We start from the raw sequence: 19,065 nt of genomic DNA, 5'->3' as shown, positions 1-19,065 counted from the left end.
TGTTGTATAATTGTGTAACTAACAAAAAATGACACAAAAAAAAAATTCACTATTGAATTTTCAATGAGAGGTCATCATTATTAAGTAGATTAAATTAAAAATTATAAATTGAATAGAAGTACGATTTCAAAAGTCCTGTCGAGTAATTGTAAGAAAAATGCAGTTAATATTTTTATATTAAAACTCGACCAAAATTAATACATTTGAAAATTTGAAAAAACAAGAGCAAAAGTTCTGGTTCGCCTTAACTTAACAGTCCATTGATAAAAGAAGGAATCAAATCACTGTACCTTTACAATTGTTGATCTGATAAATGTTATTCAATTAATTCAATGAACAAATCTTTTAAATATTTTGAGAATGATAAACAATAGAAGAGTGTCTATATTATTGTATTTTTAATGCAAGTAATTAATTAATCTTCTATCTAAAATTGTTGTAACTTTTGGTTATAGTTGTATGTATTTTTGATATCTCTACTCAAAAGAAGTGAATTGATTAACTTAACTTGATTTTAGTCTAAACTTCATATTCACTTTATTCTTTATAAATATTGATTTGTGACTTACGTACTGAATAGCTATACAATTCCTCTTCAAAATCAGCACAATTAAAGTAAACCCAATAAAAATCTTATTAAAATATTTTTTTCACTACTAGCTTCAGAAGATATTATTTCGTCTGCTTTCGAACTGTGAAATCCCATTTTCTCCTACAAGGAGATAAAGAAAAGTGTATTTTGGATTACCTATATTAAGCAATTTAGGGAAAAGTGGGAATGAAAACAAACGTCATGTATACGTCAAAAATGAAGATATTTTAGATTTTAGGTTAGAAATTTTTATTTGAAAATGAGAAATCACAAAAATTAATTGTACATTCATTTGTTTTAAAATGGCAAGCTTGTCTTGACTTGATTAATAAATTTGGGGTAACCTCACATATAGAATCATTTTTGGGGATATAAATATGCTAGTAGTGAAAAAAGTAAATATATAAACCACGGGAGAGAAGACTTTTCTGGCCCTCGCTTTCTAATTTCCCCTCGATCCTTCGGATCTCGGAGAAATAATAGCGCTCGGGGCAGAAAAGTGTCTTCTCTCCCTTGGTATATAATTACTATTCTGTTTTATTCTTTAAATTTATTTGGGCGACTTATAAATACACTGATACTATACTAGTCGCCCAATATAAAAATTCAAATCATCTTAAAGGCGGGACTAGACTTGCGAAAAATCTCGCGTGAGTTTCTGTCGGACAGTGCTCTTCCTAGTGTATACAGGGTGTCCCGAAAGTGACGCACCACCGTGAAACTGTATCATCGGACAATGCCATAGATCACCGGAAAAATGTTAAAAAAAATCCATGTCTTCAATTTTTCGAGATACGATGGGTTGAAGAGGCAAAGTTTGATGCGAAAATTAACGATTTCTGTGCAATAATTTTACGTTCAAATAAATTTGTTACCCAAAGAACATTTTGCGCAAAAGCATGGTGCAAAAAAAATCGGAAAAATCTTGTAAGAAATGCCTAAAAACTGTTAAGAAAATGTTTGAATTAACAATCTCGATCAGTGTGGCATCGTTCACGTGAAACCATAGTTACAATACTCGTTCATGAGCCGACCTGACTAACGCCAACAATACAACAGCAACGTTACTATGGCTTTGACTACTGGAAATTTAAATTATAGGGGGGTACACTTCTGCAATGTTGCCATTTTCCTAATTTTCTTTTACTCCTCCTGCGAAAACAGAGAGTCTGGAATTTTTTTTAACATTTTTTTGGTACTCTGGAGGACCACCCAGTTACCCCCTTTTAAGGTGGTGCGTCACTTTTGGGACACCCTGTATATCGCTGCAAGTTTACTCTTAAGAACTTGCGGAAGTTCTCGCGCGAGCTACAAGCATTTTTAAACTTGCGCGAGTTTTCGCAACTTTTCCAAATTGGAGGTCTGTGAGACATTGCAAAAGGCAACTCTCGCGAGTTTTTCCCAAGTCTATTCCAGGCTTTAGACTTTTTGAACAAAAATATTTCATTTTCCATATTTTTACTTTGCACGCTCTTGGTTTGGATTTCCAAAAACTCTAAAAAAACAACAATATACCTATGAACTTGCTTGTAAAAGTTTATTTTTAATGGAGTCCTGTGACTCCAGTGTTTATTTACATTGTGTGTTATATTTGTTGATTTATTTGTTTCGCGTTAATTAAGTCGTTTCAGTGTTACGACGTCTACTAAACTTTTTGAAAATAATTAGTTTTAGCATAAAGATTTTGCTCAATGAAAAATCTACGTAATAAGTATGTAGGTACAATAATCCTTTTAATACTCCTTAAATGTGAAAGTACAGAAGAAAGTGACCAATTTCGCACGAGTGTTAATGTAGATGCACGATCCGCCAGCAGAGTGTAGATATTACACGAGTGCAAGAATAGATATTTACATAACAAGTACGGAAAGTGACCAATTTCGCACGAGGGTAAAAGTAGATGCACGAGGCGCCAGCCGAGTGCAGATATTACACGAGTGCAAGAAAGACACTTTCCGACGAGTTATGTACACTATTTTTCCTACGACCTTTCATCATCAGGAAGAAACCATAAATTTCGACAATAGTTCATTTCTTATCTATTTTAAATGTCATTTTTTACGACCTCATAAAAAAGTGACGTATTCCACATATTTAGATGGTTCATGTTTTTGTACATCCATTTCCGAAAGTAAAAGTCACTAGTGTGATATGAATATATCCGCACAGACCTGTCAAAACTGATTTGTCAGAAACGACCTAAACAATTCATTTTTATCATTATGCATGTTGTTTTACAGTGAATCGTCTACATATTTGAGACAAAAATTCAAGAGTTACATTTGTATTTCAAAATAACTGTCAATTTTGACAGGTCTGTGCGGATATATTCATATCACACTAGTGACTTTTACTTTCGGAAATGGATGTACGAAAACATCAACTTTCGGAGTCATTTAACCGTGTGGAAAATGCTACTTTCATATAGGGTCGTAGGAAATAGATATTTACATAACAAGTACGGAAAGTGACCAATTTCGCACGAGGGTAAAAGTAGATGCACGAGGCGCCAGCCGAGTGCAGATATTACACGAGTGCAAGAAAGACACTTTCCGACGAGTTATGTACACAATTTTTCCTACGACCTTTCATCAGGAAGAAACCATAAGTTTCGACAATAGTTCATTTCTTATCTATTCTAAATGTCATTTTTCTACAACCTCATAAAAAAGTGACGTATTCCACATATTTAGATGGTTCATGTTTTTGTACATCCATTTCCAGGTCCGTGCGGATCACACTAGTGACTTTTACTTTCGGAAATGGATGTACGAAAATATCAACTTTCGGAGTCATTTAACCGTGTGGAAAATGCCACTTTCATATGGGGTCGTAGGAAAAGACATTTTCCGACGAGTTATGTACACTATTTTTCCTACGACCTTATATCATCAGAAAGAAACCATAAGTCTTGACAACTAGTTTAATCATCGGATAATCGCCCGGATAATCGAGAATCTACTTGTTACTTACATATACAAAAAAAATTAATAGTTAACACATTTATTAAAATTTTGTTTTAGCCGAGGGTTTTGGCTCTCGGCGCAAGTAGTTAAACGCAAATATCTAAGTGGCAAGAAGAGCCGTAATTACATTTAAGCGCTATTATTCCTGACACTTTAATTAATGCTCAATAAAATCGCCTTATTCGTTCCACCCATTAAATCGTACAAAAAGCGATGTCTAAAGGTTACAAGTTCCTTGAAACTGAACTTGGTAAACTGATCCTACTAAAAACTATATGATTGCTTAAATTATCCCGAGTACGTCCTCCAACACCCATAATGTTTGTATATAACTAACATATCTGCGGAGGTGAGTTGTTAAAAATCTAATGTCCATCATTTAATTGTGTTTGCCATGGGCAATTACATGTTATTACCTGTATGTAAATGTAGCAACTAGTCCCACTTATATTTAATTTTCTTGTGGCCATTTCATAGTTCTTAATTCATAAAGTATAAAACTGTGAAATCAAAACGCAAAATTATCAGGTATAGGTTTGCATCGATAACAATCATGAAGCTGGTTTAACTTTCCGTAATTAACTCATATGAGTAATTCACTGTAATTACCTCAATTTTGCTGCGGACACGATTACTAGGATATTTTGTTGCTTGCACATTCTCGTTTCAATTAATTTTCTTCAGTAACTTTTTATTATAATACACTGCAATTTGTCCATTATGTATCGATGCACGGCCACTTTCATTCAAAGTTTCCCTTACTTATCGAATGAACGGCACTTCGGTATGTTTCTTACTCCAGTGGTTGTTGCAATTTAATTAATAAACAATAGAATTTGCATGCTCAATAAAAAGTAATTAAAAAATTTGACTCCGCTTTCATTGACTAAGGTTAACGTTCGAATTAATTTGGGATGTAGATGTTCTAATTATGTTCACATGATGCAGAAAAATACGTCACGTCAGGATGGAAATAGAACGTGCACTTCTGTGAGATGAATTACACTGCTCAATGATACAAACAATTAATTTTTCATCAGACTCGGTGGTTTCAAGTAGATTAGAATGACGAATTTATTAATGCAAAAGGCGGAGATTGGATGAATTTATGGTGGAATGCTGACAATGCAATTTTTCGATTTGAAAATGAGGCATTTTCTATTGGATTAGACAATCACAACTGTTATTTTTCATTGGTTGAACTAGACGAATTTAGAATTACCCAAATCAAAATCGATTACCTCCTAATTGCAATCAAATTTTAACAATGTAAACATACAAAATTATGATCGTACCTTCTAAAATTGATTACTACTGTGGCTTCCTATAAATTGCATCAATCAACAATTAAGAAATCAATGTTGCAGTAATGGCAAACCCCGCAACCTTCAGTATTTTTGATGGGAACAAAAGTCTGTTGCTCAATGTTTAGTCGTCGCTTATTCAGACAATTTATGTCGTTTTAATTTCTACTTTTTGTTGTAATACCAAAAAGGAAAGTGTACCAAGGCCGGATAATAATTTTTGTCTACATCAATCAATTGTTGCTCTGAAGTCATGGTAATTTCAATGCGTTTTATTCATCCATGCCCAGAACTTTATGGACACTTTGCATGCTAAAAATATTAATTTAATTGGTGCATTTGACGTTTTACCTGTCGCTCATTGTAGGTACCTACTGCATAGAACAATCAATAATTATAGAAAGTCTGGAATAAATTCACTACTAGGTACACTGTGCATAAATATTACAGGAGCAGGTGGATATATTAATTTATTAGTATTTTACGACAAAGTGGTAATTCCCTGGTTTTAAATGCTGCTTTAAACCCATTTTAACATAAATGAGTGGTTCAGAAAATTGACAAATTTCACTGGTTTAATATGCAAATTTCGATTGTTAAATTTATCTTATTGGAGAAAGCAACTATGCAATGTCTGTTCTTAAAAAAGATTAATGGCTTTGTATATTTGAAATGATAAATCTCGAGGCCGTTCCCACTTCGGGTATGCCTCAGAATGTCAAAATAATAGCCTCAAATGACCTCAAAAATTCCAACTTAAGGGGATATCTAACAAACTGTAACGGTAAATTCTGCTTCAAAATTCTGCGTAAAGGAAAAATTATATGAAACATTTTAAACATCCAAACGTTAAATGCAGCATCTCCCTTCAACCCTCATTATTTGTAGACGGCACTCTTTTAGTGAGTTTCCCATGGTCAGTCTGCTTACTACGGTAATAAAACCATAAATAAAAACTACTTCTTAAAACCCCAGCCCGGGTGGTTTAGATTATTATTACTATCATCTTGTGGTCAGGACAATAGCTAATAGTTTTGACTGCACTGATGGCCAAATTATTATTGCCCATGGCCAGTAAATCTTAAATACTTTGATAGTAGAGTCCGATATTTTACAAATTACACCCGTGAAACTTAATAATTACAATATCTCATTATTATTATTTAATGTTTATCTTCATAAATAAATTAAATTTTTCCCGAAAAGGTGGGATTTGTGTAATTGCAAAAATTGAAGAATTAATGGATGCACTGGGATCTTCGAATTTTGTCCAAGATTTTTGTCAATGTAACAAAAATTAGTGAACATAATTATAAATAATTAAATTATATATAATAATTATATTCTGTTGCTTTAGTGGTTGATCTATCTTTTAAAACCTTTAAATTACGAAAATTTTTTCAGTCTTTTCACCACCCCAAAGTCATAATTTTGACAACAAGACGTTATATTACTGTCTGGTTGTTCTCAAAATACGTATGTGTGAATTTTGAAAAGTTTACGCATGTGGAATGCTAAAAATTGTTTCGCTTTCAGCCAAGTTTTCGTATTTAATTAATCAAAAAGTCATTAAATATTCACTTTCCAAAAATTGTATATAGCATTTAACATAATGCACGTTAAACAGATTCATATGCAAAAATCAGAAAGCAATTTACTCAAATAGTTTTCGAGTAATCGTGTTTGGAAAAATACATTGAATTTGCCTTATATTCAAATTTGTTCGAGATCCCCTTAAAAAAATAAAGATAAAGACAAATATTTATCACCTAAAACTATTCTAAAACAATTTAAAATCCTAATTCATCAGATATAAAGTTCAAAATTTTGAAATGATTATAAACTATAACTGAAACATTAATACCAGATTGTGTATTGTGAAGTAAAATATAAATAGCGCTTTTAATCGCAGGAATGATTATTGTAATACTCCCGTCGAAATTAAATCGCTCCAATCCCAGTTTTGAAGCGGAGTTTATTCATCTTGATGTAAACTATGTAGATATGATAAATAAGCATTTATACCAATTAAAATTTTCACTTGTAAAAATACAATTTTTTTTTATAAGTTATCAACATTTTGGTTTAATTTATCGCCTGGTATCTCAAAAAACATAGAGGAGTACTTAATATAAAAAATCTGAATTGATATGCACTCATATGCCATATCTGCATTGTACGAGGTGTTTATAAATGTTTCTAGCATCAAGGGTGACTATGAAATGTCAAAGAAATTTGCCGCTCACTATAAATGTAGGTTTAGATTTTTCAACTGACATTTGTAGTTAACCTGCATCATAGAGCAAAGTTTTGAGAAGAAAACTGTTCTAGTTGTGGTTTGAAACTTGAAAATCAAAAATTTGGACACAAAACCGTAACTAAAACGTCGTTGACGTAAGTAACATTATCAATAATTTTCAAAATATATAGTTATATTTACTATGAAAACAAAGCGGCAAAATAGTGCATAGCAGGAATTCCAGAGCCACCCTTGAAACATTTATAAACACCTTGTAGCAAAAATACAAATTATGAGAGAAAATTATTATGTCACAAGTATGGTAAAAGGAAAAATGTCATAATGCTGCGTTATTATAAACGAGTTTCAAATGGTCTATTTTCGTGAAGTAGCAATTTGTGAAGAAAATCGATTTTAAAAAACTTTTAAATTCAGGGCAATAATGTGAGAAAACTTATCTTTAAAGTAGTTGCTAACAACAGTAAGGTTGCAAAGTTTTTAGTTTTTCTTCGTGCAATAATAGTTATAGTTATTATTTCTAATGGCATACGATAAAATGGCAGTTTGTCAAATGACTGTCATTGTTACTACTCAAATGCGTAATTTATATCTTTCAGTCTTTTTATCACCATTCCTAAAATTACTACTCAGTTTGACACAAATTTTTGACAATATTGCAAATCTCATAGTCATGATAGAAATAAAAAAGTGTCCATTGTCTATTATTTCTTTTTTTATAAGTTTTAGTTTAAAATAACCGCAGTATTGAAAAAGGTATAATAGGCTGCCGAGTTTCATATTAAATGCAATGAGGTTGGGTTTCAAATTGATTGCTTATTGAATTTTAATGATGATTCAACTATTGTCGAATCTTATGGTTTCTTTCTGATGATAAAAGGTCGTAGGAAAAATAGTGTATATAACTCGTCGAAAAGTGTCTTTCTTGCACTCGTGTAAAATCTATTTTCACACTCGTGCGAAATTGGTCACTTTCCGTACTTGTTATGTAAATATCTATTTACAAATCTTCCATTCAATAATTCAGTTTGCTCCCAGTTTAATATTCTGCGTTATGTCCCTATAGGTTTTCAAGATAATAATAATCAAAACTTTCTAACAAAAATTTAATTATTTTTTCAATTGATACTAAAATCCGTGTATGCGTTTGTAACAAATTCTATTCGAGATTTTTTTTATTTGATGCGAAAATGTCTTATTACTCCCTTTACATTTGACAAACCTTGTCAATTTGGCTTTGTGAATACCCTAAACTAACTGATATTTGTTGTATTCATCAAAGGTATTTGCATGACTTGAATACTGCTAATTATAGAATCTCTAAATAAGCATTGGCTTGATTTATCTTGATCATGGAAATCGTTTTGTTTTTGTCCGCAGCGCATGTGCACTTATGCTTATCGAAAAAACGAACGTAGGTACCTATTGGTTTCGACTTTTATCCCCAAAGGCTATGCATAATTAAATTTTTTTATCTGACTTAGCATAAAGTGTATTTACAAACCCTTCAGCATAAGAGGTCTTGAAAGTATATACTACAGAAGGGATTTTAATCTAATTTAAAATAATTACATTTGCAATTTGCTTCATCAATGCAAATTGGTATCTAGGTATGGCTACTCCCATTTCCTCCATCTCAACACTACATTTAGAGTAATCCTAGTATACACACAATTTGTCAAACCCCAATAAAAAATCTAAAGAAACCATTAAAGAAAATAATAAAAATCTTGAAGATCCTCACGCCCCACCCCAATGACATTTCCATCATGTACACCTACCTATTAATAGAAATAATCAATTCAGCTACCGACCTTCATTCCCTGTATGTGCTAATCACCCCTCGTCACATAAAATCACATCAGAAACCAATTGACACCTCCATCAAGAGATCCAAACAGAACCACAGCAACGACAGAGTTTTACGTACGCACCCTCTAAATAATCTTATGCCTCAGTTACTGGCGAAGGATGGCAAGTTTCATTCTGACGCAAAGGTCAGAGGTCACCGATTCTCCCGGTGAAATGGGTCACGCAGAAGACCAAAACCAAATCAACTGCAATACCTGCTGATTTTTATAATGGCATACATCAGCGGGCGCTGTTGGAAACCATAAAGAGATCTCCTGCGTGCGAAGCGTGCTAATTGATTCATGTGGGACAAAATGGCGGATGAGCAGGGACAATGTAGGCATATTTGCTAATGGTGGAGACTATATCAAAGGCGTTTTCATTTAAATAGAAATTATATTTTATCTCTAGGTCCGTACCTACATTTGATTGGATACTTTTGGCGAAGGATTCTAAACAAAATTACACGGTAAGTGGGTGAACAAGAGTTAACTACTTTGCTAATGAAAGAACGAATGAATTAAGAGCCATAAAAATAAAATTGCTGCCTTCTGACTCATTCGATAAATTACGCGATCTGTATTATGTTCCAGAAATTATATGACGAATAACTAGTTTTACTTCAACATTTTGCTTTCTGCAAATATTTCGTAATAAAGCACGTGTCTTGATAGAGTGTTTAAAATTATACATTAAGGTCTATCTCAATAATTAGATCTTATTTTTGCTTGACATTGCCAAATGTACTACTAGCGCAAGTCCTGCCAACATAGCTTGCAGTATTTTGAAATCACGAATTAGAAGTAAACTTTGTATTACATTCAACTCAAAGAAACAACTTTTTCGCCGATGAAGCTACTAGTCTTTGTTAAAACTTCCATAAAACATCACATTCGGTCTTGTTGCCACGTTGTGCTTTCTATAACTTTTATACAGTTTCTTCTGACAAAAGCTAGATAACGACTAGCAATCAAAAATAAACACCTTTGTTTCAAGACGAATTTGCCTTGATTTTGTTGACGTAAATAGGTACAGCTAAAGAAAACTATAAACGTACATAAAATGTACCTATTAAATTTTGCCTCTTTAATTAATTTAGGGACATGGTGTGACAACTGTATCTCCCCCTCCATTTGCAGAGGAAATTCCTGTCTTTGTTGTAGTTTTTCCATGCCATCCAATTTCATTCAAAAGTTGTTACGCTTTAAAAGACTTCACTCGAAGATTCAAAATATCCTTTGTTTGATATTCATTTATTCAAAATGGGCATTTTTCTTTTCTTTTATTTGAACCAACATAATACCACTTGTATTTTAAATTATCCAATAAGCCTGAACAGCTTCCAAGAAAATTCAGGAAACAAATAATGACATCAAACCGATACCCAGAAATATGTTTAAACATTGTTGCTGCGGTTAAGATATGTCAGCATCCTTCAAAACCCAACAAAAAATTAATGTAGGTCAAACTCAGTAAGCCAACAATAGAGATAAATTTTGCGAGAAATATTTAAACAATTTGTCACGAACCATCCGTTACATGAGCAATTAGGCGCCATTTCTTGGAGAATGCGAAATGAAAATACCACGAGGAACGAAATCCGAAGAGGTCGAGTTTAAAAAATCGGTGTCATTTTAGACGACACATGTGCTCGTAAATTTTTATATTTCGGCTATGCCATAAATAAAATAGTCCCATCACGGACAGTAAATAAGTCTTCCGTTGTTGTGTTGAACAAACTAACTTTGTTTAAATGATGTTAAGTCAAAATTTACAATTTATGAAGGGCGTTGTACTGTTACCATGCAGAAGCTGAAATCGTCATTACACGTTGTCAAACTTCACAACTACACCAACGCTGGTCTATTCAAATTATCCTCGCGGAAACCTTATGTTGTCGAAGGTCATGACCAATAATTATGGCAGACATTTCTGTGAAGCACTCAACTGTGGTAGAAAAGGCACAGGTAATAAAACTCAATATTAAAAAAAGTTAACAACGGAAAGAAGACAAATATTTGTGTAGACGACGACAAACACAAAAGGAAGGTGACGGCTTGATAACAAGGAATTGTTTATTTTATACACTCACCTAACTCCATTGGGTACAGCCAGGAGTTGATGTCCAGGATCAGGTCCATTTTGAAGGATTCGCTCTCGCAATGTAAACGACTCACTGCAAACGTTAGACGAAGAAATTACAAAGAAATTCTAACGTGAATCATGGCGTGCATAAAATCCAATACAATGCAGTAGTGTAATATCGAGCGGAAATTTCAAGTGCATGGTCGCAATAATAATAACGGCGGTCAAATGACACAGTCGCCCACAGCAAGCTGTTAATCAGCAATCTTGACATTGAACTCATTACATCGTCGGATCTGATACGTAAGGAAATATTTCATACAGGTGAATTGTTCTACCGATACTCAATTTAAAGTGTTTAATCTACAAGGTAATTATGAAGGTAATGAGTTTTATGAGGTGCCGTTTTTGGACATCGTCATGAGGTGCCATAAAGTTAAAATGATCGACACGATGCATTAAAAAGTCAAGAGATTGAGAATGGAATATTTCTTGATGGCTTCGATTACAAAATTATGCAATGCTACTCAAGTGCAAAAAATTACGACAATTTCCAACTGCTGATACTTATGATATAATCACTAAAATTTCCAATGTATAACCGTTTGAATGTAAAGAACAGCATATAACAAAAATTTGAACAAATAACATTTCCAGAGTTTAAATTGGTTTAAAATCAGTGATCGATCATATATAAGCCAACCGACCTGGAAGTTTAGACTAATCGGACTAAATATTGTGAGTGTAATTTAGTGCTTCTGTGCTTAGGTAGCTTTCTAAATGTCAGAAACTGACTTTGTTAAAATAAAAATAAAATAAAAGTATGTAAATTCTTTATGTTCCAAAATCAGTTCTACACCCGGTGTATTATAAAATGAGAAAATAAATTATTAATTGTATATTAACAACGAAAAGTGTGTCTAGCGTTATCTTCACTTTAAAACATCTAAGGGTCATTTATAACAATTGTTGTTAATTAAAAATGCCTAGACATTTAACTGTAGTTGAAAAAGCAAAAGCCATTGCAAAATTTGAAGAAAATCGGTCGCTAAGAGCATGCAGTGGCTGCTGATTAGCATGGCTTCAAGTTCATAAAATTATGTTAAATAAATTGTTAATTTTAAAAAAATTGGCAGAACTGTCACTTTAAGTATTTATCTTAAAATTTGGGTCGATTTTGCTGCGAACAATTTTGTTTTCTATTCGGGCGATGTGTTGCTCGAACTCGGCATCTATGAGCACACCACATCGTACGTAAAACAGCCCCATTTCACTTGTTGCAAAAATAACTATTTTAATATAATAAGTAAAAATCTTAGACGTCAATGTCATCTAATTGTCGCATGGTGTAAAACCCCCACTTAGAATTCGTAACCTTACAATTTTACATTGCCAATTTTGACAGTTTTAATTGAAAATTGTAAGAATTTTGCAAAATTGTAAAATGTACCAAATCATTAGGTAATTTTATAAAAGCTAAAAATCCATTTTTTACGAGATAATTTGTCAATTTGACTGGATGATAATCTCAAAATCTCATTTAAAAATTCTTTATTACATGATGAATCAGAATCAGGCACTCAATCCTTCACAAAATTGCCAATATTGTCAAGTTTTTCTTTAATTTATTTTACTCTTATTTAAAACGTAAACTTCACATGACACTCCTAGGTCCTAATAGTTCGAACTGGCATTCGTTATCTCATCATCATTAAACAATTGCTTCTAAATTAACAGAGATGAAAAAATTGAAAACAGCTGAGAGTATTAGCGACAATTACTAAATTTACTAAAAAACCGATGCGTACCTATTTACACATAATAATAAATCTGGGACTTTTACTTCAATTTTTTATTAATATCGATTTTGCAAAAAAAACATCGATTTTTAATACATATATTTTTATTTTCGATGTATCATTAAAAATCGATAATTGCGGTTTCCATTATGTATTTTATTTTACACTCTTGATTTTGCTGATATTTATAAAGAAGACTAGAATTTAATTTAAGGAAGTTATATTTTAGAATTTTGTTTCCTCTTATTAATCTCAAATTTGTTTTTTTTTATTTTTTTTATAACTTGTTTATTACTTAAAGTTTTTATTTATTTTTGTTTTTCTCGTATTTGCTTATTATTTTGTTGCTTTATTAAAAGTTTTATTTATTTTTGTTTTTCACAATAAACAATGCTACTTATAGTGAGCTTACTATTTTTTAAAATCGATGTTTTCTCTGATGTATTGGAGATCGATGTAATTGTGCTCTTGTTGAAACTGAGTTCAACATCGATTTTTTTTACTCGATGTTACCAGATTTACATACTAATCAAGATACCTGTGAATTTAATTCTGATAATTCTAGCAACAAAATTAAGATTAAAGTACAAATTAATAATAATAAACAATAAATTGAGTAGGCATCCCAAGTGCAAAAAAAAAATTCTCACAATAACTATTTTTCTAATTCGTTGCTTTAAACGTTACATTATAGTATTGGTTTTCAATTTTTACCGATACTTTAAGAAAACCCTGAAACGACTGTTTTTCTGCTAATAACTTGTCTAAATTATGAGAACCTATGTACCAAAAGCTTAAATAAAACTGTCTATAATTGGAAGTTCAATTTTAGCTTGTTTATTCCTCTATTTTTCTTACAATAATCCGCCTTGCAGAGAAGCACAATAACGACAAAAATAATAATGTATAGGTAGTATCTAGATAGGAACACACAACGAAATACCTTGAGAGCAAAAATATCTTTCTGTGAACAGTTCACTTGCTCTTTTATTCAATTATACTTTTCTACCTCTAAAAATGTTAAAAGTGTTGTTTTATCAAAAAAGTAAATCAGTATCTATTTATGAATCGACATTGTTATCGGAAAAAATGTGAGTAAACCTACAGTTAATTAAAATGCGCAAACCGTCCATTATGTTTAAATCCATAAGTTTCGCTGCTTTTAACTTCAAAAAAGTTGATACTCCTCCCACTTTCTATTGTGTTCCTTCTCCTGAAGAAAAATATAAAGCTGCAAACAATTAAACACCTGCTCTAACGGTAAACACCCAACTAATCTTTCTAAGACAATATTTACACTATTTTTCCTTTGAATCACGCATGGTGTTTATCTTCGCGGCAACCACGAAAGTTTTAATGTAAGTAATTTACCAAGCCCCAAACTAATTAGCATTAAAAACGATAGCCCTTTAAAATGCCAACGTTACTTATTTTCACCAAAACCTAAACAAACTACCCCTTTGAATTTAATACAATTTTCATTTGCGAAAAATTAAATTGAAGTGATGAAACCGCTTATTAAATTTGACTAAAACTTCTCACGACAATTTAATTTATTGGCGCCCCTTCAATAGCCACAATACACCAAAGTAATCCCTGGAAAAACTGCTAGTGCTTTATCAAAAGTTTGCGTGACCAAACTCGTAATAAGAAAATGTTAAAGGAATCTTCTTAACGTAAACTAATGTTGGTGAATTTCACACGATTTGTTTTATTTTGCATTAAATTGGAAATTAAGTGGATGTGAAATTAGAATCAGTACTCCTATAATATTATCAAAATAACCGGTTTTTACGTTTTTTAATCCCTTGGAAAGCAACCAGTATCAACAAATAAGTTTTTTACAAAGAATGTTTGAACAACCTAGCCACAAAAAGACAACTTGCTAAATCTTTTAAGGGATGGAATTTGATCAAACTGTTCACCGAACTTCTTTATCGATCTCCTCAACCTTTCAGCTTTTAATTAGTCAAAGTAATTAAGACTAATTTTAACTTTAAAAAGCTTCGAGTTCGGAAGCGAAGAGTGCAACTATGTAACTGAATCAATAATGAATAAATATTTTAGATTAATAGATCTAAAATTGGAAGCACGGTATGCCAAGTTATCTAACTCTTATTACTATGCCTTCGGGAAAAAGATAGATCTTGATAACTAATTTAAGTCGATCGTTAGATTTTTCGTTTTATCGAAATTTGTTTAATATATTAATAGAACTGACGGTTTAAATAAGAAGGAATAAAGAAGAATTTGATAGTTTAGCAGCTTTATTATCATATCTCATCATATATCATTATCAACTTATTGTACCTAAACGAAAATCAATAGTCTTATGTTTCTACTCGTATTAAGAATAAAAAATATTTTTTTTTATGTAAATTTAATATTTTTTATTTTTTTCTTTAACTTATGATACAATGTCCCTGAAAATCAGTCGTAAAAACAATATGATGACCTCGTAGGTACAAAATTTTCCGTTTCATTTAAAATTCATCATTTATTAAACAAAACGGTCCATATGCTATCTTCCATAAAATTTTCACGATAACAGCACAGCAAATTGGTTGTAACTCCTGCATTTCCCACACGTACCGCGTGGACACTCATGAGACTCACGTCCATAAATCAATAGTAAAACCTCACCTTCTAACACCACCCAAACACACTATACCTTGAAAAGTGTCGGCGGCCTGTAGCAATCGACCCCTACAACATTCGCTCCCCAGTTTTCCCCACTGCACCCTCATTAAAACAATCAATTTCCAACAAGAAAAACAAACACCCATCCACTTGTTATAAAATCAAACGTCATTCGAATCATTATCTGCTCACTTTGAATTCAGGATGTTCCTTTCGTTGTCGAGGAAATACCCGTTACGAAGTTGGAAGGATGACACTTTACATCTACAAAAAGAAAACCGTAGAGAGGAGAAAGCGCCAATGACGCAGTTGGAACGGGCGTAATGACGTCAATGCGCCCATAGCTTCGACGTTACTCCAACCATCTTCGAACAAAATTTGTCTTCAAACAACAAAAATATGGTAATGATCGACGATGACGATCATTTGCTCGATTAATTGGGTATCTTTCCGCATCAATGACATGGCAATCAGAACGCGTGCATGGTCAAGGGCATAAATGGGCAGTTATCAGTGTCAAACCTGATAAACATCAATAGGGGGAGACAAAGGTGATTTATGCAAAAGGGGTGCACTTGCATTGCATGCAGGGTGTCTGACTTTTGGTGGATTTATGCAAAAAAATATGCAATGCAGGAACCTACAAAGGGGACAAAAGCATGATTTCTAAAATGTGGGGAAAAAAACACACTGAGCCGAAAGCATAAGTAGGTAAACAGAAGAAGACTTATTGGTTGATTTTAAGCCTATACAACATTGTAAAACAAAGTTGCAATTGATAACAACAAAAACGTACTACGTTGCGTCAATGCGCTTTCTTAGCAGATGCGTCGACGCAGATTTTACTCCATATTTAGGTATCGTAGAAAACCAACTAAGATTTCAGTAGTAGATACCAAAATAATACCGACAATGAATAATTATGTTGTCACCATGAACACATGTAAATGTTGCCTGCACGAACAGTATAATCATCAACATTCATTGAACCGCTTATGATTTACTTCAAGTCTTGCATTGACGTAATTGTTGCAAAAATAAAATGAAGACTAAAAATAAAATAAGTAAAACTTAAATTACAAGCAATGGAAAGGTCTGATAAATAATATCTATTCGTAACGCATGGATTTCTTCTAGTTAAACTTATATTTCCTTTTTGAAAAACTATTTGAGGTAGAGGCATGAGTTTTGTCCTTGAATTTTTAAAATGGCATGCTGTTAATACAGTGCAAAACCTAATTCTTCTGATTTCCATGCGATGTGGCAGGTCTATGACTATTTATTTCTCATAGTTTTAAAAGTAACTAAATTATCAAAATTTTAATAAAACTCTCAGTTTAACTGTTCCTTTCATAAAAAATGGCAGAATTCAATTCATTTTCAATGAAACACCACCGATCAAAAGTGCTTTTTCACCCCTCATGGTAATATGCTATTTTTTTTTCTTTATGTTGTGTTTCTAATTAAATGTTTGTAGCTCGAATATCGTAACCATGATAATAATATGTACACCTGTCAGTAAATAAAAAAAAAAGTGGATCACTATTTTACTATCTCGTCAAAAATTTGAAGGTAGTATAGCCTTTACTGTCATTTATTTATTTATTTGTGTACCTAATTCAACATAAATTCTGTCTAATTTTATTCAGAAAATTTTAAGGTAACTCCATTGGATGTTACAAATTCGGCAATGCTTTTACTTTTTAATGAAGCCGACAACAATTGTTATTTGTTTCACTAGGCTAGAAAATCGTCTTTTGGAAATGCAAGGAAATTACCGAGCGTTTCCAAAACATTTTCTAGCCGTGTCAAACACGAAATTTTGTGCAACAATTATTAATAGTTATTTATTTTGACTTTTGGTTTGAATTTGAAACGTCATTCCCTCATTTAGGGGAATTTCATCAGCTGGCAAATAGGTTGGTAGCACCCCATTCCAATCAAACGATTGCAGATTAATGTAAATTCAAATGTGTTTCAGCGAATTTTTGTGGAATTTACTTAATTAATTTACCTTTATTATTTTCGAAGGTCATTGGTTTTCAAATTTGCACACAAATTGACACAATTGACATTGCCAACTTGTAAAATAAAACCAACTATTCGAAATGTTACGTTTGATTGCCTAGACATTCAAAAGGTGATTTTCTTGCCGCAAATGAGTATCACAAATCTCATGAAAAGTGATAAGTTTTTTTTCACACTCTATAGAAGAACAATAGAAGCATCAATAAATGTAAAAGATCCACGTGTAAAAATGCAAAGCCACCTTCGACTAACATTGATCTGAATCATTCGAAAAACAAATGACAAATGCATTCGAACTGTTTGTCGGAGTTGATAAAAAAAGATAAATGTCAACAGCGACATATTAATTGCGATCTAACCTCAAACTGTCAAAAAAGCTTTTAAACCAATATGAAAAAAACGTGCAAAGATGACAATATTTATATCAAATGCTGTTTTTATTCGACGATATAATGTTTGTTTGTGTACTTACTTCCTCGATATCTTCAAAATTTCTTTTCCGAAACCAACAAAAACTTCATAATAATACTACATTATATCAACTTTAATTTTCTGGGCGCAAGGAAGAAAGCTCCGAGCAGTCTTCAATTAAAATGAATCTGGATCTCGCCAACTCCTGCATACTCCCACTTGATTGCAGGATAAATTCCTGCGAACTGTATGTATATCATGGAGATATATTAATTCACGTGGGCGAAAGCATCGGAGAATTGAACGTTGAACGGTAGGGCTACGTCGCCATGTTGCCGGTGCCAGGGTAACAAAAAGCTCTCCTATTGGCTGATAATGGCCCCCGGACACACCCAACCGTTTTTTCATGCCATTACCACACGAGCCGACTCATCCTAGTTGGCCTAGGTCGCGCCGGAAAGTCCCATTCTTGTGACAAATTATTTCAAAACACTAAAAACATCAAGATTACGCACTTGACTCATCCCGTACAGAATTAAGGGCGTCACAGGGAATTACGAAGCATCATGTGACTCAAACATCCCCTACAGTGTGATGTTAGTCAATATGGCTACAAGATGGCGAGCTTAAACAATATGATCGCTATCGGTAATTACTGATGGGAGGCGGCGGCGTTGGCGGCGACAGTGACATTAAAGAAACATGGCCGGGAACATTGGTAATGGCATGGAAGAAATTTCTATCACAATGGAAAGGTCGAGTGAAAATGAACATTACAATATCGACCCATTTCAACCATTGACTTTATTGCGTTGTTAAGATATTCCACCCCATTCGACGCCATTCCTGATAAAGAATTGTAAAGTCTTGGAGAGGACACGTGGCTTGTTCTGTGTAACCAAGACAAAAGCGACTAAGAATCTTGGACAGTACTTTCCTGTCATTTCAAAAAGTCTCAATGTAGTCCTAGCTTTATTGTCATTAATATTGACGTTAATACAAAAATCGAACAAAGGTCAAACATACTTTAAAAACGTTTTTCTGCGATATGCCACTAATAGAGTCATTTCTTTTCAATCAAATTATTGATTTCCAAATTAGGTACCATGGTGGACACTAAATCTTGGACAGA

At 32.7% G+C, this 19,065-nt stretch overlaps 1 protein-coding gene across 2 annotated transcripts in view; it reads right to left on the bottom strand.

The window, feature by feature from the left end:
- Positions 1–19,065, bottom strand: part of Polr2H (DNA-directed RNA polymerases I, II, and III subunit Rpb8) — a 72,449-nt gene that overhangs the window by 39,520 nt on the left and 13,864 nt on the right. Inside the window, exon 2 of one of the 2 annotated variants that reach the window (XM_088049719.1) lies at positions 11,063–11,146. The exons of the other annotated variant lie outside the window; for it this stretch is intronic. Within the exon in view, the coding sequence (XP_087905845.1) occupies positions 11,063–11,146 (84 nt within the window). The remainder of the gene's footprint in view (positions 1–11,062; positions 11,147–19,065) is intronic. 2 annotated transcript variants of the gene reach the window in all.

Source organism: Gnatocerus cornutus, chromosome 1 (assembly GCF_029298725.1).
Source record: "Gnatocerus cornutus isolate USDA-ARS CGAHR chromosome 1, icGnaCorn1.1, whole genome shotgun sequence".
Taxonomy (NCBI): domain Eukaryota; kingdom Metazoa; phylum Arthropoda; class Insecta; order Coleoptera; family Tenebrionidae; genus Gnatocerus; species Gnatocerus cornutus.
The sequence above is the reverse complement of the archived record's forward strand: the minus strand, read 5'-3'. Positions and strand labels throughout refer to the sequence as shown.